This window comes from Pelobates fuscus, chromosome 2, assembly GCF_036172605.1.
Source record: "Pelobates fuscus isolate aPelFus1 chromosome 2, aPelFus1.pri, whole genome shotgun sequence".
Classification (NCBI taxonomy): Eukaryota; Metazoa; Chordata; class Amphibia; order Anura; family Pelobatidae; genus Pelobates; species Pelobates fuscus.
In genome coordinates, this window is record NC_086318.1 from 195,047,987 (window position 1) to 195,071,846 (window position 23,860).

At 38.8% G+C, this 23,860-nt stretch overlaps 1 protein-coding gene across 2 annotated transcripts in view; it reads right to left on the minus strand.

Annotated features, from left to right (window-relative positions):
* The window catches only part of CEP162 (centrosomal protein 162), a 144,442-nt gene that overhangs the window by 41,857 nt on the left and 78,725 nt on the right, over positions 1 to 23,860 (minus strand). For both annotated transcript variants that reach the window (XM_063443060.1, XM_063443059.1), the window contains 5 exons: positions 22,027 to 22,178; positions 18,751 to 19,005; positions 16,975 to 17,112; positions 15,025 to 15,137; positions 11,233 to 11,338 (listed from right to left, as the gene is read on the minus strand). In XM_063443060.1, the coding sequence (XP_063299130.1) occupies positions 11,233 to 11,338; positions 15,025 to 15,137; positions 16,975 to 17,112; positions 18,751 to 19,005; positions 22,027 to 22,178 (764 nt within the window). The remainder of the gene's footprint in view (positions 1 to 11,232; positions 11,339 to 15,024; positions 15,138 to 16,974; positions 17,113 to 18,750; positions 19,006 to 22,026; positions 22,179 to 23,860) is intronic.

Consider the following 23,860-nt stretch of genomic DNA (forward strand, 5'->3'; position numbering starts at 1 on the left):
CCAGATATGAAGACATACTGCGATTTATGCACCTCAAAAGGCCATCCGCAGTATGATCTTCTATATAAAATATGCCCTCTAATTGACCACTTTAACGAAAAATTTGCCACTTATTATACCCCCAAAAAACATTTCTATTGATGAATCCCTCATAAAGTATAAGGGAAGACTGGGGTTTAAACAGTACATCCCATCCAAAAGATCCCGATATGGGATCATATTTTATAAATTGTGTGAAAGTTGCAGTGGCTATATGTACACCTTCCGTGTATACGAAGGAAGGGATAGCCACCTTGATCCCCCAGGTTGCCCATATATAGTAGGGACAAGTGGGGAAATTGTCTGGGACCTAATCATGCCTTTACTAAACACTTGTATATTGATCATTTTTACAATAGTATCCCACTTCTAAAAATGCTGTACTGCTTTGAGACCGTGGCCTGTGGCACTACCTGGAAGAGTCACACAGGTTTCTCAAAGGCTCAAGCAGGGAAAAAATTAAAAGGAGGGAAACAGCAGCTCTCTGCCAGGATGAACTGCTGGCACTAAAATGAGGTGTTCATCCTAACCACCATCCATGGTGAACGCACTCGCAAGGTCACAGTTCGTGGCAAAAAGGAAATTAAAGGGTGCCAGTCTACATAATAATTACAATTGGCATATGGGGGGAGTTGACCTGTCCGTTCAACTGATGCAGCTGTATTTGAACATGCGAAAGACCAGGGCATGGTACAAAAAAGTGGGTATATATATATATATATAATGCCTTTGTTATATTTAAAAAGGCGAATGCTGAGCTAAAATGCATGTTTCTTTCATTTCAGTTTCAGCTAATTTCTGGGTTGCTTAAGTTCCACAGAGGGGGACCATCAGTGGAGCCTAGCAGAAGAATTGAGGCAGGTCACTTCTGCTTCAGGATTCCATCAACCCCCAAAAAGAAACCCCCCCGAAAAGATGCAGAGTGTGTTACAAGAGGGGCGTAAGTGCTGAGACCAGTTATTACTGTCCTCATTGCCCCTCTCAGCCCGGCCAATGTACTGGCCACTGTTTTAAAATTTTCCACACCCAAGCCGAATAGGTAGACCAGTTTTGAGGTGTGATTTTAGTCATGTGGGAGTATCAATATGTATATAGTTTATATATATTTTAGTAATTGTAAGTTAAAGATGCTGTGGAAGTTCAGGCCAAGGAGGCTTCTAAAATTCTGACTGCTGACTGACTTGTGGTCTTTTGATAGCCCAATAGCGCGTTTACTCTGATTGTTTGGTTACCGAATCTTGGCTTTGCCAGTTTATCCTGTCTTCTCTGATCCTTAACCTTGGCTTGTCCTATCGTCGTTCAGTTTTTCTTTACTACTTTGACCTTGGCTTGTAACTGGACTATTCTCTGCTTGTATAGCCTGGCCATTCTAAGAACCGGTATTACAAGTTTCTCTCTCAGTGTTCTCTTTCTTTGTGGTCAGTGTGTTTTGGTTCCAGGATCCGTGACAGCGCTGCCCGTGACGCAGATTACTGGGAACTACCCCCTGATAAGTTTACGCCAAATATTCCCCCTTTCACAGCAAATAGTATGCACTTGTTCATAATTTGAATTGATGAGCTGCATATATATAAAAACAGATGTGGCCTTTGAGAGGCAATTTGTAATCATGAGCTGCTAAAATGAGACTTAGGCCCAGCATCCGAAATAAAAAATATGAAATTGGTGTGTCTTAAATGTGCCCCCTCAACATCCACATATCCCTGAAAAAGGTACACATGGGGGTATTGTTGTACTAAGATGACATATCTGAGTAACATATTAGGTGTTATACTGCCGTAGCGCTCATAAGGATTGCAAAATATACAGAAACATCTTGTGCGTGTCAAAAAGGCAGAAAGAATGCAAATTGCTATTAGAATTGGTACAAACTAGCAAAAAAATGATCCTATGCTAAGGTTTAAAATATGCCTTTTGAAATACCCTGGGATGTCTACATTTACAAATGGTAGGCCATTGTGTGTTTTTTTTAAACAGTCAAACTGCTATAATGCCCCAAATTGAAACATGGGCCCATCAAATCTGACTCTCAAAATTCTACTGTAAATACTGAAATGGACTATAGCTTCACAAAATAGTGCCAAAGACATTCATTGGGGGTATCATTTTACTAAGAAGACTTAGCGGAGCATAATTTTGGGGCTTTGATCATAGTGGCACATATCAAATATAGAAAATGCCCAGCAAAAATTGAATACGTATGTAAAAAATGGCAAAAATGATTTTTTTACCACAATCTTTTACATATATTGGTAAAACAATGGGGGCATGTTAAGACACAATATGCACCATATGAGATACCCTGGATAAGGATGCACTGAAACTTCAGCTGCCCAAATTTTCAGCCAAAAACTGGTAAAAACTTCCGAAAATTACACCTTCCCCACATGAGAGGGCACAATGCCTGGTTAGTAGCCAACAGTAGGAGAGGGCACAATTTCGAAGTACCACAAGTGTGAGACCTCACAATAAACGGGGGAGGAATGAGAGGCGGGTTTTTATCATGAGTCGCTGTCCCCGTGCCGTCACTCCTAAGTCAAGGACAGGCCACTTCCGCTGAAGTCAGCAGGGACATGCGGATCCAAGATGGCGGCGGCTGTTGCGGTAAGTGTCTCTCCCTACCTGTGGCCGCCCCGTGGGCATGGAGGGTGTGCAGGGCTGGACAGGGGGAGTGTGGGACATATTATATATTCTATAAATCAGAACAACTAAATTAATTTATTTTCAATTACTTTCCTTAACCGCACTAATTATGCACACATTATTATTGGTAAAAAAAAAAAATACAATATTTTTCCGTTTTATTTGCATTTTTTATGTATTTTTATGACATTATTATGTTACATCAAATTAAAGCCCTTTTTTGCCTTTAAAAAAAAAAACGGTATATAATATGTTTTGGTGCAATAAATTAGTAAAATGCAAATTGCAGTTGGAAAAAAAAAAAATGAAAAGAAAATGTAGCTCCAGCAAGTAGGAATTTACCATCACCGACTATGCAGTGTCAAGAAAATTATGAGACCTGGCAAGTAGCATAGGGCTATAAAATTTTAATCAAAGTTCAGATACAAGAGATACAATGGACATGGTACATATAAACTTTATGTTACAATGGTTAATAAGCCCTGATCATATCATTAGTTTTTAATATGTTTTTCTAAACATTCTCAAAGCAAGGCAAATGTGGCATCATAGACAGGAAATTATATATTTTGGTACATATAATACATTAAAGTGATAAGAATCACCATCAGCTGGTTGGTAATTTATTTGAACAAGCCTTACAAACCAGTTTAAAATTATATGGGTTGCTGTATATTAAAGGAATACTGTAGTGCCAGGAATACAAAGTTGTATTCCTGGCACTATCGCCCCCATACCTACCTCCCGGTAAATAAAGGGTTAAAACCCTTTATTTACTTACCTTTTCCCAGTGCTGAAGTCGCTGGCGTAACGCTCCGTCCCGCGACGATCAGGGCTTAATATGCATGCGCGACAAATGCTGCACGCACATTAGACCTCCCTATAGGAAAGCATTAAATCAATGCCTTCCTATGGGGGAAAATCTGACCCTGGAGGTCCTCATGCAGAGCGTTATGACATCCAGCCAGGGCCGGATTTACATAGGGGCTGATGTTGCTGCAGCTCCATGCCCATGAAATAGGCCCATTGATTTAAACCTTTAGTGACCCTGGACGTACCGGGTCAAAAAACATAACAACCGCTGACGTACCCTGTTCGCGGCCAAAATGAGCGCTGGAAGCCATCGTGATCGCTTCCAGTCAAAATTGAGGCATTGTGGAATACCCCTCCTCACTGTCGGGCACCTGGCGCCCAACCGTGTAGTGCAGAGCATCGAAAACCTTGAGGCAGCTTTCCGTTGCGCTGCCTGTATCGAGTGTCTCGACGGGTCGAGGCACTCAGTAGATGTTTAAAAAAATAAAATAAACGTAATTAAAAAATTAACCCCCTACTCTCCCCATGTACTTACCGATCGCCGCCGGACCCTGCCGGCGATCGGTCTTCTGAGTGGGACTGTCTAGACTCAGCCCAGACAGTCCCCCCTCTGCAATTTAGGACCCCCAGGGGCCATGTGACCGCTCTTAAAAAAGCAATCACATGGCCACAATAGGTGTCCACAGTGCTGCCAGCAAGGGTACTTTTAAAAAAAGTAAAACATTTTTTTAATAAACTTAATAAATTAACAAATATATATATGGGATATATATATATTATATATATATATATATATAACGCCATACTAAATGTATTTTTATTTTTTAATATTTACATATATTAATAGAAAAAATACACTTACAGTAAAATTACACATGTAAAATATATATAATAACTATATATTGCATTAAAAATTAAATAATTAAAAATAAATAAAAACATGTAAAAGGTGAAAGCCCTACATTTGACCCCTGTAAGTTTGCAAAAACCCAGAAAACCTGTACATTGGTGGCACTGTTGTACTCTGGAGATATTACTGAACACATATTGGGGTGTTCTTTGTCAGTAACACATAACAGGAACTGATATCACTCAAAACTCATCAGGGCACCTGCGTTCTCCCGAATGGGAAATCAATGGCCTCCAAGGCGCTACAGGAGGATGGCGCAGAAAAGGAGGAGGCGGCATCATTCAGGCACTCCAGCGCTACATACCCAAGTGGACTGCACAACTGTGTTAAAAGTCTGGGCATAGGTTGACTGCCCTGTGTTTCTCCTCATAAGTGGGCCTATTTTGTGGACACCAAGCCCTCCCTATCTTTGACAATGCGGATCTTAGCCATTAGCCAGTTTCTGACAAATGTTATTGTGTTCCTTTGCTTTTCCTTATTCTCCTTTTGCTCACCTGCAATTGACTTGACATTTTTTGCATCTGTGAGTACTCTTGCGGAATGTCAAAATACAATAATGCATTTACCTGTGTTTGTGTGTTTATATGTTTGTGTGCATAAAAGCAAAGTGAGCATTTATAATATGAAACAAATCAATAATACACTTCTGAGTGTCATAATGATGAGAACCAACAGATATTGTATTGAGTGTTTTATTGATTTAAGTTTTACATTTAAGTGCACACATCAAGCTTATCTTGATAAATACTCAGAAGGAGCTAAACACATTGATCATGTGTGGTGCATCATCTTTGAAATAATAGGATTAACATTTTTAAAGACCTGTTAGTGCTTTCCATGATTCTGAATGCATACAGTGGCACTGGTGGGTGTGTACATTGTACATCTCAATGCTTTTTGAGGTTTATGGGAGCACAAGTTATTTTTGAAGTTTATCAGGTTATGTCAATTATATTACACAGGTTGCATATACCAGTTTAAGTGTTTCCACAGACTATGGCCTTTAAGTTCTTAATACTCATATTACTACAAAAATGTTACTGAATTGTTTTGTGTGGTTGGTTACAAAGATAAGATCATAATTAGATTTGTACACAAATACTTTTAATCAGAGATGAACAAATCAAATTCCTCAATGAGTAGGCAACTCGACCCGTCACATAAGTTGCAGATTGGTTAGTTCAGGAAAACATTTATAGTAACTTGAATAGTTCGTCACAGGTGAAAATGATTTGTGCACAATTCTAATAATTGTTATATAATTCTGGCACATAAGTATAGGACATCTTGTATATAACAGGCACTTTGCTACCAATGATAACAAGTAACACCTAAACTAGCCACTTTTCTAGGATTTGTACAAATAGATGCTTTTGTAGTTCTGTTTTCTCTCCTATTAGTCATGCAGAATGCAGTTGCGGTCAGCTTTTATGTAGCTTTTTTTGTTAAGGCACCCAGACCATTTCAGCTTAATGAAGTGGTCTGGGTGCCAGGTCCTTCTGGGGTTAACCCATTTTTTCATAAACATAGCAGTTTCAGAGAAACTGCTATGTTTGTGAATGGGTTAAGCCTTCCCCTATTTCCTCTAGTGGCTGTCTCATTGACAGCCGCTAGAGGCGCTTGCGTGATTCTCACTGTGAAAATCACAGTGAGAGCACGCAAGCGTCCATAGGAAAGCATTATGAATGCTTTCCTATGTGACCGGCTGAATGCGCGCGCAGCTCTTGCCGCGCATGCGCATTCAGCCGACGGGGAGGAGAAGAGGAGGATCGGAGGAGGAGAGCTCCCCGCCCAGCGCTGGAAAAAGGTACGTTTTAAACACTTTCCCCTTTCCAGAGCCGGGCAGGAGGGGGTCCCTGAGGGTGGGGGCACCCTCAGGGCACTAGAGTGGTCCTTTAAGCAAGAAAGGTTAACTACAATTGATAGTACAGATTTTTTGATTTGCAATTCTGAGACCGGTATGTTGCTGCCAATCGGTGGAATGCTATTCATTTATTTTGCTCTTGTACATGGAATGCCAGACATCTTAATTACATAGATCAATATCCCTGCTGTGGTACATGTTATATCGGCTTTTATTATTGCAGAAAAATTGAATATATTGCATTCTTTTAAAACCACATATACAGGAAAGCAGTTGGATAATATTGATGTGTCTCATTTAATCAGTAATGACAAACACAAAAAAGACCGTACAGACTTCATACACATTATTTACACACAACCAGGGCAACAAACAATTCTAAGGCATCATATTTACAGTAAAAGGATGGTGTGCTAGAGATATTTATTTTTTTAACTCAATCTCTATTAACCCGTTTATGACCGTCTTTTTTACTGTCCTCAGGCAGGACTAAAAATGTTTCTTTCATAATGCATTTTCTTTTTGTCTTACATTACCTTGATTAACGTGCTTATTCCAGAGAAAGATCAGCCTCTCTTTCTCTGAAGGGTCTAGCAAACAGCCTGTGGGGCAGTAGTGCTTGGGATATTTTCTTTTATTTGGATTCATACAATTGCAGCAGGAAGGGCTACAAGTATTTCCTTGATATGTCTCCGATATCCCTAGTAGTTCAGTTTTTATGGACATATATATATATATATATATATTTATATATTTTTTTTTGGACATTCTTTATTTTGATAATAGTGCATAGCATCACATACAGGAAACGGAGACATTTCCAGTGAGTAGAAGCGACAATGCACAAGTATTAGAATATAAAGAAATGTCACAATACTGCACTTTTTTGTATAAGATATGAAAAACAAGAGAAGAAACATGTCAGGAAAGAGATACATGTCATCATACTGGCTGAATGCACAAACTGACATTATTATTTACTAGGAATAATAAGGCTATAATGTGCGCTATAACAGTTAAGCTTAATTTGCCACTGGGGAAAACCAAGAGGAGAGACTCAAACACAAATATCAAACATAAAAACACTGCGGTGCTAGAGAATACTGGATTAGGCATATAAACTTGCTGTCTCTTTTGATTAACTGATCTCACAGATAGGCCACCATAGCTACTTCTCCTCTCAGCTCCTCACTGCTTTGAAGTTGAGCTTCACATACATGCCACCAGCCCATTCTGTTATGCCCAGATTTCCCACCACCTCTAGAGAGTGCCTCATTTCCAGGGGTCCCGCTAATCTGTGCATCAGGATCTCAGGGGTTAAGGAATTTGTTGCACCCCTATGGTGCATGGATGGCTTGGTGGAGGTAGTTCCACATGGGCTCCCAGCCCAGAAGAGGAAGAGCATGCTGGAATAGCTGCTGGAGTCCACGATGTGACAGGCGAGGTGTGAAAGTGGGAGGATAATCTGTTTTAGAAAACCTGACAAAGCTAATTAAACTTTGCCTCTAAGTGTTTTACCCAATTCAGGCTGTCTGGGCTTGCTTGGGCATGGGCCTTTGGGTATCCACATCTTTTTTTTTTTTTTAAATGCCAGGTAGACCTAGACAGAGAGACCGGCTGCTTCTCCAGTTGCAGGAATATACCTGGCCATAACCACCTAGAAGCTGCAGCTTCACATTAACAGGAGTAAGGAGACTGGACCAGTTCCTAAGTTGCCAAGAGTGTGCCACACATTGGCACAAGAGCCAGATAGGTGTAGACAATGGAATTTATGTCCCCTAAATCTCCAGTAACACAATTTTTTCAGAAGCTCATGCCTTGTGCGACTGACCAGTATGGCGGTCAAGACCCGCCTCCCCAGGCTATTACCTTTTTTTCTTCATTGGGATGTCTCCTACTGATAGGAATCAATGTCTCTGTATGTTCTAACTTTGATCTGCATCTTTTGCAGATTCTCAGCTAGGGAGCAAAGTAGAGGTTGCTTCGTCTCTGCAGGTTGCTTATCTTTCCTCCTCTTGGCAGCTAAATTCAAGTTATAGCATCTCTCCCGGGCCTATATGTCCCGCAGAATTTGCTGGCTCTCCTCCAGTCTCTGCTGCACATAAGCCAGCCTTGAATCATGGACACTAGGCATTTCCAAGTTCTATATGCACAGAGTATGTTCGTGTTCTGGGTGTTTGGACGCATATGTGGCTCTTGGAACTCTTACAGAGACAATGCGGCAAGTTAACAAAAATGAAGTGAAAATTTAAAAAGACAGTGTTTGGTTTTGCTGCCCAAAATCATTTTTCTTTATTGCCAAGGTATTTTAATTCTTTATTTAGATCATTCTACAAAAGATGAACACAATAGTAGTTCATTGCCATGCAATACATAGAAGGCGGTCGGATGATGGGTTCAGAGCAAGTACAAGAATACATGCGGAATGAGTTTTTATAATAGAATAGAATAAAATATAACCGGTTAAGGCAGCAGAGAAGTAATGCACATTAGTCAATTCCCAGGGACATTGTGTTTATCTGACTAGGCAAGCAATTTGGATAGATCAATGTGCCCGCGAGGTCACCCTCTCCAGAGACATAGGAAGGCAGTAAAGTGTGACATTAGGCTAAATCTGGAGGGGGATAAAGGAGCCATCTTATGTAGCATCGCTTAAGAGAAATAACTGTAGCATGTGTGGGTGTCTGGGTAAGTTGTGTGGCATACTTTTCACGTAAGAAACTGCGTGGCTATCTTGAGAGTCTAGGCTTATGACCAAAGGAAAACAGAATCAGAGGAAAACATAAAATAAAATTAAAACAGAACAATTACAACATAACATTATCTAGCAGTTGGGGCACCCTTGGGGTGGGGCATGGATTTCTTCTCCCAAGACTGTGGGCCATCATGTGGCATCTGTTCCTGGAGGAGTATGTCGGGTCGCCCCAGGAGTAAATTACACCACAGTAGCAGGATCCAGCCGAGATAGGCCTGGTCTGTTAATCTGCCGTGTGTCTTGTAGGCTCAACTTCCGCAATTGGGAATCCAGATTTTGCAGGTTTTGAGCCCGATAGGTAGTCCCTAGGTGCATAAACTGAAGCCTAGGTGTTCCCCAGCGATAAGGGATATTGTTGGAGCGGATATGTTGCAGGAGCGGCTACAGCGTTTTCTACTACACATCAGGGTATTCCGCGTCAGGTCTGGGAACAGGAGCAGGTCCGCACCTTCAAATTTGCATGGGATCTTCCCCCGAGAGGCTGCCATCAGGAGGGCATTATCTTGGAGGGATTGATATCTCAGAATGAGATCAGTGGTGGCGGTAGTGGGTGCCTTGGCTGGGTTCGACAGCTGAAACATGCCATCCAGTTTGATTGCCTTTGCCTGTTTGGGCGGAAGTAGGGTGGCGAGTAGGCGCCGAACAAAGTGTGGTAGTTCAGCGAGGCCTATAGTTGCGGGAATCCCATGGATCTTTACATTATATCTGCGTCCCAGACCTCTATTGCTTCAATCTTCTCGGCTGTACTGTGCTTCTGCTGTTGGAGGTCAGCCACTTCTAAGAGCGTGAGCCTGGTGGTGGCGCCTTCTATGGCATTTTTAAAGTAGGCCATGTCGGCGCTAAGGTTATGTCGGAGTTCGTCAAGCATGCTTTTAAGCAGGTCCACTGTGACCGGTTCCCCTGCCTGAGACTTCTTGCTTCTGGGTTCAGATGTTGGGCCCAGAAAAGTCCCTTCTCTGGGATCCAGGGATGCGCCCTCGGAGGAGATAGAGGATTCTTAGTCTCCCAGTGACATTTTCTCCCATGTGGCCCTCTGCGAGTTCTGCAGAAGATCGCCTATATCGCGGCTAGTGGGGCCCCCGATGCCCTTGGGCTTCTTAGTTTTCTGGCCCATTTGTATTTCCAAGCCTGGGAGGGTATTGTGCGGTGAGGTAGGTGCCCAAAATCCACCATAAAATTTGGTAAATCGCTGGAATAAACACAGAGCTCAAAGTGGTGCGACTACTCCAGTGCTCAGATAGCTCTGCCCCCCGTTAAGGTATTCTTTTATTCTCATATTCTTTAATGCTTTCATTTATTTCTTAAGTAATTGTAAATTATAATTTATATCTTATCCGATCTTAACTTTTAGGATGGCTTCTTTAATCTCCTCAGGGACATATCATAGATGTATAGGGCGAGACATTTGCTTATATAGAACAAAAGAGTGCCTTGAAAACCAAGTTTAACTGTATGTCTTTGTCATTTCAGACCAAAATGTTCCCAGAAATGTTCTCCAAAAAGGAGGAGAATATAGTTTGCCATATTCGCTGTGAATCTAAAGCCACTGGCAAGAACCTATGCCTGGAAGAAGTCACACAAATCTCCTCAGAGAGAACTTAAATGCTATAGCTGAAGGGTTTCAGTCAATGTATTCATGACTTCAATGGACTTCGTGGGGCAACTACTTACCCCCTGAAAAATTACCCACCCTATGTAGAATGCTACTCAGGTATACACAAATTAAATGTGGTAAAAAAAAAAAAAAAAAACTGTGTTTACTGCAAAAAGCCTGAAGGGAATGATTATACTCACCAGAACAAATACAATACGCTGTAGTTGTTCTGGTGACTATAGTGTCACTTTAAAGATTTATCCACCTTGTTCAAAGTCGTCCTTTCTACATGTATGAATTGTAAACATATATTCTAGCATTGCATAGCTACTTAATACATTTTAAAATCAATGGGGAGGGATATATGTGTTGTCTGCAATTTCTGCACACTAAGGGTCAAATTTGAGGAACTCATCTGTGACCAAAGAACATACTATCAATGCTTGCAGCCCAAAGTAAAACCAAAGATAATTACAGGCTAATTGAAAATATTGCTATGCAATAGGTTATACACTCTGTAACATTACACAACTAACTTTTACAACTGCAGATGGAAAATAGATGGTTCACAGATTTTTCTAGCATTTACAACAGTACTAAAATAATCTATTTACCTGAAGGACACGTAGCTCATTCATTAATTCTGTATTACTTGAATTCTTGGAATCATCACCAATGTGGGCACATTGCTTCTTTATGGCATTTGTATTTATCTGCTCTCTAAGTTGGAACAAAAGAAAACAAAATGTAAAGCCAATGTACTTTATGTACATTGTCTGCCTTACATGCATAAAAGGAAACTTTCACTTATATTAACATCAGTTCTCTTCAGTCCTAAAGACAGTTCACTATAGTTACAATTTCTCTTGCCGTGCCCATAAGTACATTTGGGAGATATAGTATTTAAAGAAAATTTGCTTCCTTATAATGAGAATATTAATTTACGCATAACTATGCCAAATGCTTTTTTCTTTTCAGCAGTTTTATTGAATTACAATAATAAGAGTTACAATAATATAAAATATAACAAATATAAAGGGAAATCGTAACAAAAAGTGCAATCAACATGCATAATACAAAAGTACGGTAGGTCAGTGCAACCAATAGTATTCAATACAACTTAATGTGTAGCATTAAAGAAATCTGATCCATCATTAATGGTCAAGGCTCCGTACTAATTACAGAAAGTTGTACAGCATTAGGAAAGAAGGAAAGGCATTAATAGATAAAGAGGAAATTGGTGGAGAAAGTAGAAATGAGTAGAGTGGGGTTATAGGTCTATGAAAGTACAAATGGCCAATCCACATAGGTCTTTCAAATTTGCACACACAAAAAAAAAAATCAGCCTATGCCAGTTATGCAGAAAATGTAGGGGCACAAATACATAAAGGACCAATTGGAATGAGTTTATTATTCTTATGCCTCAGGAAGTCTTTATCTATGATTCAAGATGACACCTCTGGCAAGAATAAAAAAAGCATACGGTGATATTTTACATGCAAAACATATCATTTGATTAGGTGCTCTAACAAATAGGTCATTTATTGTTTATTTTTCTTTCACTATCTCCTGGAGGAAACTATTAACTCTTTTCAAGCATTGAGGTTAGTTTGCAAAGTTTTCAACATTATTTTTCAGGAAGTGTTATAAAGAGATGAAGGCTTCAATAAGTGCTGGGTATTAAAACCCTCGACAGAAAGTTTTATAAAGAGATGAAGCTAACTTTGCTTCTCTAGGATCATTTATTCAGTCTAGGATTTTCTAGCTGAGCTAATTGTCCTCTCTACGAATTTTAGATTGTAGCTATAGCAGGGATTTTTCGCTATATCAGTTACACGGTCTACCTAGCACCTATTTTATCTCTATCTCCTGTTGATCGCTGTTATTGTAACAGCTTAGCTGTTACTTTCTGCTATTTATTCATTTCTACTCCATGAGCCTTTTCCTTCTCACCTAGTAGACACTTTGTATCATATATGCAGGTTTTTTCATCTAGTTAATCCCTTCATAGGAGATCCTCAGACTTTATATCATTAATACAGGATTATTCACCTAGTTAATCCCTCCATAGGAGAATTTTCGTTGGAGATAACATTTTGAGTGCATAGGGATCTACTTTACCCTTTATCTAGGGTTTTTTCCCTTTCTTTGTATGTGTTTGTTCGTTTAGCACCGGATATTTTTCCAGTTCTTTTTATAATAATAGCTATTAAAAGTTATATTTTAATATTTGCTGTGGTCACTGGACAGTCCCCCTTCCTGTTTGTGACAAAAGTCAGAACTGTTCCTCAAAGTTAAATCTAGATGACATCTAGATATAGGGTGATTAAATAAATGCCACAGGCTGTACTGCCCGACGCCTGTGACATGTAGTTCCAGGAGCCGGGCAGGCAGCTTTTTTTTCCCTTTCTTTTAGCACTGCAGTATGTCTCCTTAGCATTTTCTCTACGTAGCACAGTAGAGACCTCTCAGGCTTGCTTCATTCTGTAACACTGGGAACATTACCACAAATGTTGTCATTATATATTATTATAATATAAAATAAGACATTACTTAGAGATTTTTTCATTTTGCCTCAGTTTTCCCTTTAATATTTAAAAAGGACACTATTGTCACCAGAACCACTAAAGCAGTGTTTTCATTTCCCCTCTGCCGTTCAGATTCTCCACGCTCTGCATGGAGACGCTGAACTTTCCTTATGGAGATTCAATGCATCTCTATGAGTAGGTGCTGATTGGCCAAGCTGTTTGGCCCCACCCCCATGCCGATTTCAGCCAAACCAATGCTTTCCCTATAGAAAAGCATTGGATAGGCAGAAATTGTAAATTCTGGTGATGTCAGCAAGGAGGCAGATCAAAATAAGGTAAGTTTTATTACTTTTTAAAGGGGCTAAGGGTGGAGCAAGCCCCCTAAACGGTGGTTTTAACACTATAGGGTCAGGAATACATGTTTGTGTTCCTGACCCTATCGTGTTCCTTCATTTAGCAGAAAATTTAGTTTAGTAATAACTAACTCGTCACAATCTGGTTACTTTTGCCTCAGTTTTGCTATTCGGATTTAATTTGCAAAATGATCTTGTTAGGTATACAAAATAAATATTCATGCCAAATACTGACACTACACTCTAAACATGTATATTTTCCTTTGTATAAAGTTCTTAAAGGCTCTTTTGCAAAGCATCTACAGGCAGTCCCCCTGCACGCATCTCCAAAGACGCCTATTGGGACCAAGTGATCGCTCTGTGAGAGCGATTACATGACCCGTGAGGGCTTAATTTTCTGTGGGGGGGACCGCCTCGCCTGTCAGGCAGTCCCCAAGTAGCGGATTGCGGTGGAGGAAAGTTACGGTGTTCCATTCCGCCGCAATGGGTTTAAAGCCCATTAGTATGGGTGACGGCATGGAACACCGTAATGGCGGGATGGGGTTAAAACCATTGATTGGTGAAGTGAATAACATTGATTATATTGTTACAATGGCACCTGTCAAAGGGTGGGTATATTAGGCAGCAAATGAACAGTCAGTTCATTTGTTGGAAGCAGGAAAAATAGGCAAGCAAGCAAGAAGATCTGCATGATTTTGACAAGGAACAAATAGTAATGGCTAGATGACGGGGTCAGAGAATCTCCAAAATGGCAAGACTTGCAGGGTGTTCATTGTATGCAGAGGTTAATACCCAACAAAAGTGGCGCAAGGAAGGACAACCGGTGAACCAGTGTCCGGATCATGGACGCCCAAGGCTTATTGAGGCATGTCGGGAGCAAAGGCTAGCCCGTCTAGTCCTATCAATCAAAAGAGCTACTGTAGCTTAGATTGCTGAAAAATTTAATGCTGGTCATGATAGAAATGTATCTGATGAATCACATTTTCTTTTAGATCTGGCATGGCACCTTGAATAATCCTACAGCGATATGCACAGGGGTCTGTCACTTAGGCAGCCAATGGATCTCTTTCATAAGTGCCACTTACATCCTTCTCCAACCTTTTCTTGCGCTGGGACCAGTTCAATTGCATTAACTCTTGCGATTGCGAGAGTTTCAACACTGGTGATCAGTGGCACTAAACTTCCCAAAGAGAAGTGATGTGAAAGGGATACAAGTATTGCTGAAGGAGGCCAATGTCAAATTTGACAAAGGCTATGGAGTTTGACTAGACAATCACCCTTTGTTATCCTGTAGGTCAGACATACGAAAACTTCTTCCCTACAATTTATGTATAACTGTGGGGGGGGGGAAAAGCATAATTATAAAAAAAACAAAAAAACAAACACACAATATGGGGCCGTCGTGGGAAATTTGGGATTTGCATTTTGAAGAAGAAAAAAAGACAAAAGATCCACTTTAGCAAACCAATTAAATAACTGAGCAATTTACAAATTTTACTTTTTGCTTTCCTAAATGTATTATTACCTTAGAGTTGCCAATTCAGTTCTTAATGACAAATTTTCTTGAAACATTTGTTCTTCATTTTGCTTATTTCTTATCTGAAGTTCTTTCACCTGCTGGTACAGTTTTTCATTTTCCTGAAGTGATAGAAATAACACTATAACATAACATATAATGTAATGGTATAAATGTTTAAATGAAAACCACCACACAACTACTTAAAACTTAACTGTAACTATTTACAACTTAGCTATAATATAATATTAGCATAATTAAGTGGTTTTGGTATAAAGATCATGCCGCTGCAGTCTCAATGCTCATTTCTCTGTCATGAAGAAGACAAATCACTTCCGTGGCCGAGACTCACACATTCACCCGACACAGAAAGCATTCTTTAAAAAGTTTCTGAAAACTTTCCTACATTCTTTAGTTCACATTACTGCAAAGTGTGTGAACTTTAGAATTTAATTTTATAATTTTCTGCTGATGTGGTAATTGCCCACTAGACCCTACAGCAGTCATATGTTTGTATAATTACATTTTAATTAAAAGATCAAAGAAAATACATTGTGATGTAACATTTTACTGAAAATGATGCCTTTTTCTTTTCATTGAAGCTGTTGGAGTTGCCGCCAGGGAAGAATCTCCCTATAACATAAGGCTTTATGACAAGACACAGAGATGCATCTGGTTGGTCATTCACTAGTTACGTTTTACTCCAATACCGATTTGGCGAGTCCCAAATAATCAAATTACCTAGCACAATGGTTAATTATTGTAAGCAGACTTTATTGGAGCAAAGATTCGGCTCTGCTATCAAGCTCTTGTATTATGCTTGATAGAGGCTCTATAGCAGATCCCAAACGACGCTCCAATAAAGTCTGCTCACATTAACTGATCAGTGTGCTCAGGAATATGATGATCTCCTGATAGTAGTAAACATGCCAAGGAATAGATTGACAGGTGCGAGAAAGACCTAGAATTTTCTCCCAATCTATACATTTGCTAGTAATTCTTCTATACATATAATATTCTGCTCTTCAAAAGAGAATTGAAATTTTCTGTACTATGACAAGTACACTTTAAGCAATGACATGTTTCATCCATATGTTCCCTATCCACACAAATACTCACTTCTGTCTCATTTAAGATTTCGCATTTAAGTCGATTAAAACGCTGTGTTGGTCTCTGTATTCCATGCAGCATCAGGAAGTGAAGTGACATTTCACATCTTTCCGATGCAGAGAGACAGGGTGCCATGTGATAGTTAAAAAAAAAAGCCATGAAGTTGCCTCTACCATCAAAGAATGCACAGACAGTCCATTCTGAGCAAGACACCAGGCAAAAATGATAGCATCTCCTCTACCTCTTTCTGCTTACACAGGTAAACAGCAGGCATAAACAGAGGCATATTTAATACAGTTGCAAGTCTCTTTGTCAGTATGTACATTTGTGTGAGTGATTGGCTAGTTATTTGTGTGTGGTTAAAGCAGAACGGATAACTATTTTGGTATATAGATGTGAGTATGCCTAATGAGGCTTCAATGTGAATGTAGTTGTTTGTGTGTGGGAGAGAATGGCATAACGTGTGTCAGCGAGTATGGTTAATTGAGTGTATGTATTGCTTATTAATGAAATGTATTCCTGGTTTTACCTTTCAGTTTTGGCTTTTAGATTCAAGAGGTATTTGTCAAGTCCTGAACTGAAATTACTACAATAAATAAATACGAAAACAAAGAAATCCGGTACTACTTCATTGTAATCTTAAAAAACAAACAAAAAAAAAAACAATATCTACTAACCAATTCTGGTATTCCCACTGTTTTCAATAAGGGTTATTGTGTGCAGCAGGTGTTTGTGAGATACATTTAAAATGCTGCATGCAAGATTGACCTTAAAGTCATTAAACAGAAAGAATTAAACTGCTCATTCAAGTTAATTAGCAATGCTGTTAAATTAACATTTTAAGAATACCTGTTGATAACCTTGAAGAATAGTTTCTTGCTCTTCAATTTCTTGCTGTACACAACGTAGTTTTTCTTCAGTTACAGGTGCTCCAGGTTCCCCAATGAGATGAACTTTTTTCTTTCTTTTCTCTTCTTCTGCATGTAACTAAATAACATGGTGAACACAGCACATGCTATTTCAAATGAAAGGTCTTCAGAGCAATGCATCAATTCAAATGACATTAAAGGTGACTTCATGTCTATTGACTAATGGTGGAAAGATTTTTACGTTGCTTGTTCTTTGTGCGGTCTATACATACACAGTTTAGTCTGGAAATATTTGGACAAGTTGTTTTATTTTTGCAGTTTACCAAAATAAATTAATGTGCCAGTTAAATAATGAATATAGCCTTAAAGTGCAGTCTCTCAGCTTTAATTTGATGGTATTCATATCCAAACTGGAGGACGGGTTGAGAAATTACAGCTCTTTAATATGTATTTTTCAAGGGGACAATTGACTCAAAAGCGGTTTCATGGACAGGTGTTGGCTATTCCTTTGTTATTGCATTATCAATAAAACAAGTTAAAGGTCTGGAGTTGATTCCAGGTGTGGCATTCACATTTGGAAACTGCTGCTGTGAACCCACAACATGCAGTCACATGAACGCTCAATGCAAGTAAAACATGTCTGGGTGATCGTAGGTACCTTTCCATAGTAAAGAAAAACACATTCACAACATCCAGCCAAGTGAAGAACACTCTCCAGGAGGTAATAATATAATTATCCAAGTCTAACATGAAGAGAAGACTTCACAAGAACAAATACAGAGGATTCACCACAAGATGCAAACCATCAAGAATAGAAAGGCCAGCGCTTAAAATTTGCGGGGAAAAAATAAATAAATACATCTTAAAAAGCCAGACCAGTTCTAGAGCAGCATTATTTGGTCAGATGAAACCAAGATCAACCTATACCAGAATGATTAAAAAAATTAAATAAAAAAAAAAGTATGGAGAAGGCTCCGAATTATACTACATCATCTGTAAAACATGGTGGAGGCAGTTTGATGGCGTGGGCATGCTTGGCTTCCAATGGCACTGGGTCACTAGTGTTTATTGATGATGTGACAGAAGACAGAAGCAGCCGGATGAACTCAGAAGTGCATAAGGATATATTGTCTGCTCAGATTCTGCCAAATTCAGCAAAGCAGATTGAACAGCACTTCACTTTACAGATGGACAATGACCCAAAACATACTGCGAAAGCAACCCAGAGTTTTTTTTAAGGCAAAGAAGTGGCATATTTTCCATTGGCCGAGTCAATCACCTGATCAAGCATGCATTTCACTTACTAAAGATAAACCTTAATGCAGAAAGACCCAATAATAAACAACAACTGAAGACAGCTGCAGTAAAGGCCTGGCAAAGAATCACAAAGGAGAAAACCCAGCGTTTAGTGATGTCCGTGCGTCTAGATTTCAAGCAGTCATTGCTTGCAAAGTATTCTCGATAAAGTATTAAAAATTTACATTTTATTTATAATTGTGTTAATTCGGCCAATCACATTTGAGCCCCTGATATAAGGGGCCTGTGTATGAGAATGGTTGCAATTTCTAGATGTTTCACACAATATTTTTGTTCAACTTCTTGAATTAAAGCTGAAAGTTTGCACTTCAATTACATCTCGGTTGTTTTATTTCAAATCCATCACGATGGAGTACAGAGCCAAAATAATAACAATTGTGTCAGTGTCCATATATTTCTGGACTTAACTAAATTTTCCAGATGTTATTTTCAACTGTACCTTTGCTCTAAGCATATAATTTTCCTGTTTAAGAAGACTACATTCCTTTTGATATTTTTCTCTCTCTTGTTCTGTTTTCTGTTGCAGTTCTTCCTCCTTTTTGGAAATGTCTGCCACAAGCTTTTCAGTCTCTAGTTGTTGTTTTACATTCAGTAATCTTGCACACACGCCGAGGGCTTCATCATTGGCATTTAGGGACTGAGATAAAGCTTCATTTCTCAAGAGGATTCCATAAGTACTTCTATGGAAATTGTGCTGTAAAAGAACAGAATCCGTTTTATCCAGAAATAAAATGAATATGTTAATAGGGTAGTATATGTACCACTACCACTTCAGCCCACTGGCATTATAAGAAGTGAATCTGCTTGCAAACAGTTTGATACTTAACTGGGTCTATCAGGCGCTCCACCTGGGCTTGCACATTCTGCTTTAACATTATCAATGTTGTTGATATATGAACACTATTAATTCGCTAAGACAGACATCTAATTCTCTCAGCCAATGTACAATCTGCTAAAGTATAAGAAGCACTTCCGCTTTAGTGATACCCAGAAGACCAAAAGTACCACGGGCGCCTAGAAGTATCAAACCACTCAGGAACAGTTTGACTCCTTACAGTGATGGTAATTATTATAGAGCATAGACTAACCATTTGAAGTTGGAATAAAATATATATTAGAATTTACATAAATTATATGTATGTATACAAACATTTCATTCAGAAAGTATCCACAACCCTTCAATTTCCCATTGTGTTATGTTGCAGCCTTATGCTACAATAATAAAAAAAAAAGAATAAAAATCCACATCAATCTGCACTTCAATACCATTACCCCATAATGACAAATCAAAAAACAGATTTTTGACACCATTGCAAATACCTTCAACAGGTAAAAACTGAAATATCAGATTGACAAAAGAATTCAGACCCTTAACACTTTTTTGCAGAAGTTCCTCTCATGCTGTAGCTCCTGAAACTGACCGGTGCAGGGCAGCTGGCAAAGCTCATTACCAATCATGTGGAGGTGCCTGCTGAGAGACCTCACTAGTGTTTTTTAAGGCCCAGAGGGTCTACCTCATTGGGGGCATACTGAGAATCATTGCGGCTCTTTTAAAGAAATTTGTGAGCACTGCACATAGCTCATATGTCAGTTTGGGGCTAATTATGGCCACATATGACAAGATGCGACCCTCAGATATTGAAAGATACATGTTATAAACTCCCTGTTATAAACTAGGGCAGACTCAGAATTACTGCAGCTGATTGATATTGTTTAGCAGCTGTATTTAAATTAATCACCTTGAGCGCTATACATAGCTCATCTGTCAGTCTTGGGACACTAACAGGGTACAATCTGAGACATGGAACCCTCAGCTACCCAATGATACCTAACGTTCATTGGTTTGATTTAACCCTGCTGGTACTTTTAATGGATTACGGTCTATGCAATCAACGGGCTTTAAAGCCCTGCACAACATGATGGCATCCACCATCATGTGGTGGGTAAGGGGTTCATTCCTAGGTTCGATGTAAAAATAGGTCCCCGTGACATTTTATTGGGTAATTGGGGGCATTGAGCACTATTAAAAAGCATAGTACCTAAAAGGTTAGTATATTTCCCTGGCTCTCCATTGAACTTTGGGCTTTAGTAGAGCACTCTTTTCAACAATATTTACCTATAGCAATTGGTATCTAAATTTCCAATGCTCATGATTATTCTGAACCTTTGTTAATTAAATTCATAGTTCATACCAGTGTTTCCCAATTAGGGTTCGGCCGTGAATCACCACACCCAAGATGGTTGCTACTCCCTGCTGTCCTGGGAAGGTCGGAAACAGCAGAGATCGCAAGATTGCCGCACACTTATGCATGCCTGCCGTCAGCCTGCCCTCCGTCAGTAATTCCATATCCACTCGGGGATAGAGAGTGGAAGTATTCAGGTGCTCAGATCAGAATATAAATTAAGAAAACTATATATTTTACTTCCATTTAGACTGATACTGCCCTTTAGATTAGTGACACCTGTGGATAGGTTTTTGTGACGGTGTTAAAAGTCTGCATTAGAAAACAAGTTACTTTAGTTGGGCTTCTCATACTTTATTTTTGTTAAACTTATTTACAAATCCTTTTATTTTAAAAGTATTTATAGTCTGCTTACTATCTGTATAAATCAGTGATATACCCAAAAAAACAACAACATTGCTTCTGATAGAGTGGAAGAATTCACAGTATGTATATACTATAAATATTTTTTTTTATTTAATTTTTTTCTTTTCTTCTGCGTACTATCTGTAGAAATGTGAGATATACCAAAACATTTTCTTTCTAAGAGCTGTTAACAAAACAGCATCCTTTCCATTTAGGTAGTGAGATCTGTTTAAAATATTTCTAATCTTTTTGCTCCAAGACGGATTCAAAATCCTGCTTACATTAAGTTATTTCTAAGAGCTTTATAAAAACAAAAAAACATCCCTTACAGTCAGGTATTGAGATCTGTATTTTTTTCAGGTTGGAGAAGTGTTTTTTTTTTCCTTCAAACAACCACCATGAATGTGGACATCTGTTTAAAACTAGAGAAAAATTACTACTTTTAACTGTTCGAGACCTATAGAGACTGAGAAAGAAGATACAACAAGAAATCAAGAAAACATGTCCGAAAAAGTTGAATCTTCTGTTCCTCAAATAACAGAGACAAGTGACAAGTCAAAGAAAAAAACAAAAGCACACACTGCTACTCAATCTTCTTCTCAAAAAAAGAAAAGAAAATAGGACAACAGCTACTTATTATTTGGATTCACAAGTGTCAATAAACCTTTTCTTCAAGCACAATGCGTACTTTGCAAGAACATTTTCTCAAACAGTTTGCTAGCACCTGCTAAATTACATTGTCATTTTGACCAAAACCACGCAGAGTACAAAGATAAAACATTGCCTTTTTTTTTTTCTCTCAAACGAAAGCTTCAGGAATATCAGAAGACTAAACAGTTTCTGAGCAAAATATTTAAAATGTTAATGAAAAAGTCACTCATTAATAGTTTTGGGGGGTCCACGATGTTGGTATACTATGTCAAAGGGTTCCATGGGAAAAAATTAATTGGGAATCCCTGGTTTATACAACTTTTCATTGATATGTTTTCACAGAAGCTATTGTCAGTCAAAGCAGGCTTGCTTAACGTGATCATTTCTATAATCAAATGTAACCATGTGTAGAACTACATTTCTAAAAATAATGCTACTCCATTTTAAACAATAACTCATATTTAAACTTTACTTACATCATTATATTCAGGAGTTATATCCACTTCACCAAAATCCCTCTTTGGAATTCGCTCTGTCTGTTGCTGTGCAGAAGTGTCTGTTTTCATGGTTTTTGAAGCACCTGATGTCGTTTCCGCAAATCGGATTGTTCTGGTTGCAGATAATATTCCTTAATGTTAAACAAGCGTATTATTATTAACATGTCAAATGGTCTCTTCTCTTTGAGAAGTAGAATAAAAAAATCTCCACAGTGGGATATAAGGACAATGCAATAAATTTATGCAACCCCTGAAGTCAAACGGAACAAGACCAAAATATTTTATTAGCATAATATTTCTAATAAAAAGACAGAAGAATAAAAGAGAAACATTTAGATCATAAAGTAGTTATTTTCCTTTAAAAGACTGATGCTTGGAACTTGAGATTATATCACGGGCATTGACATTTACAGCAACTATTCGCTGTATTCTTTCTCCATAAACCAGAAACTTCAGTGTTTGCCAATTATACTCTCTCCAACTGTGCAATGATTTGAATTGTAGATCTGAACAAGAGACAATAGCAAACAAGCACTGCAAATGTTTTCCTGACAAGAATCCTCCCTCTGGTCGGCAGACATTTAATTATACAAGATTGTTATGCTAATCTTTAAATCACTTTGCTATTCTGTACATGATTTAACTGGTAATGTAAAACTATAAATGCATTTTATTGTAATTGTGAGAAACATAACTAGAAAGGTATTATGAAAGATTTTTCCGGGCAGTTTAGTGTGGATAAACATTCATTTACTATACACAATTATTTTCATTGTTTAGTTTTACTTTTAGATGTAGTATAATATAAATGCATAATTTCTTACACATGCCCTTCTCTGAACTCTCTCTAAAGTATCAATATCCTTCTGAAGATACGGTCTGCAGTACTGCGTACAATACTACAAGTGAGGTACAATGGCATGAGTGCTTCCCTCTTTCTACTGCTAATACCTCTCCCCATACAACCAAGCACCCTGCTAGCATTTCCTGGTACTCTTTTACATTGTCTGCCTACCTTTAAAGGACCACTCCAACCCTCCCCCCAAAACCCCACAATTTAGTAAATATACCCCCAGTGAATATATTAATTGCGAGGGAGGAGCATAGTCTAAAAGAGATAACAAAAGATGCAGTTCTTATTAACTGCAGCCTTTGTAAGCCCTCCCCTTTTTTTCCTGGAAGAGACTTTGCGTCTCTTCACAGGGATTTAACCAGAGACTTCTCACTGAGAAGCCTCTGACTTAGTTTCCACGTGCGCATGTACACTGTTGTGTGCACGTGAGCCGGCTTGTACACACACGCACACCACTGTGTGCACCCCGCCGGGTGTGCAGTTCTGAGGCTGAAGAGCTTATCTGAGATCTGTTAGGAAGAGGCAGACACGCTCAAGTAGAGTGTGCCTGTCACTTCTGTTAGCTCATGGGAGCTAACGGAAGTAGGAAGGAATCCTCCCTGGCTGTTTGATTGACAGCCAGGAGTGAGTTCCCTAGTTAATTTATAAAAGTTCGGATTTCTCATAGAAATCTGCACGTTATAAGCTGGGGTTAAATGAGGGTAAGCTAAAGTGCTTTTGGTTAGGTGGAGTGGTCCTTTAAGTCATCTGAAATAATTACCCCTGAATCCATTTCCTCAGATGTTGAGGTTAGAAATTTATATTCTGTACTCTGCCCATGGGTTATTATGCCCAAGATGCATTATCTTGCACTTATCCACATTAAATGTCATGAAAAGTATGTACACATGGAATGCCAGACATAGCAAACCAAAAGCAAAAAAAAAAACCATACCAATAAAACAATCATTTTTAATGTGT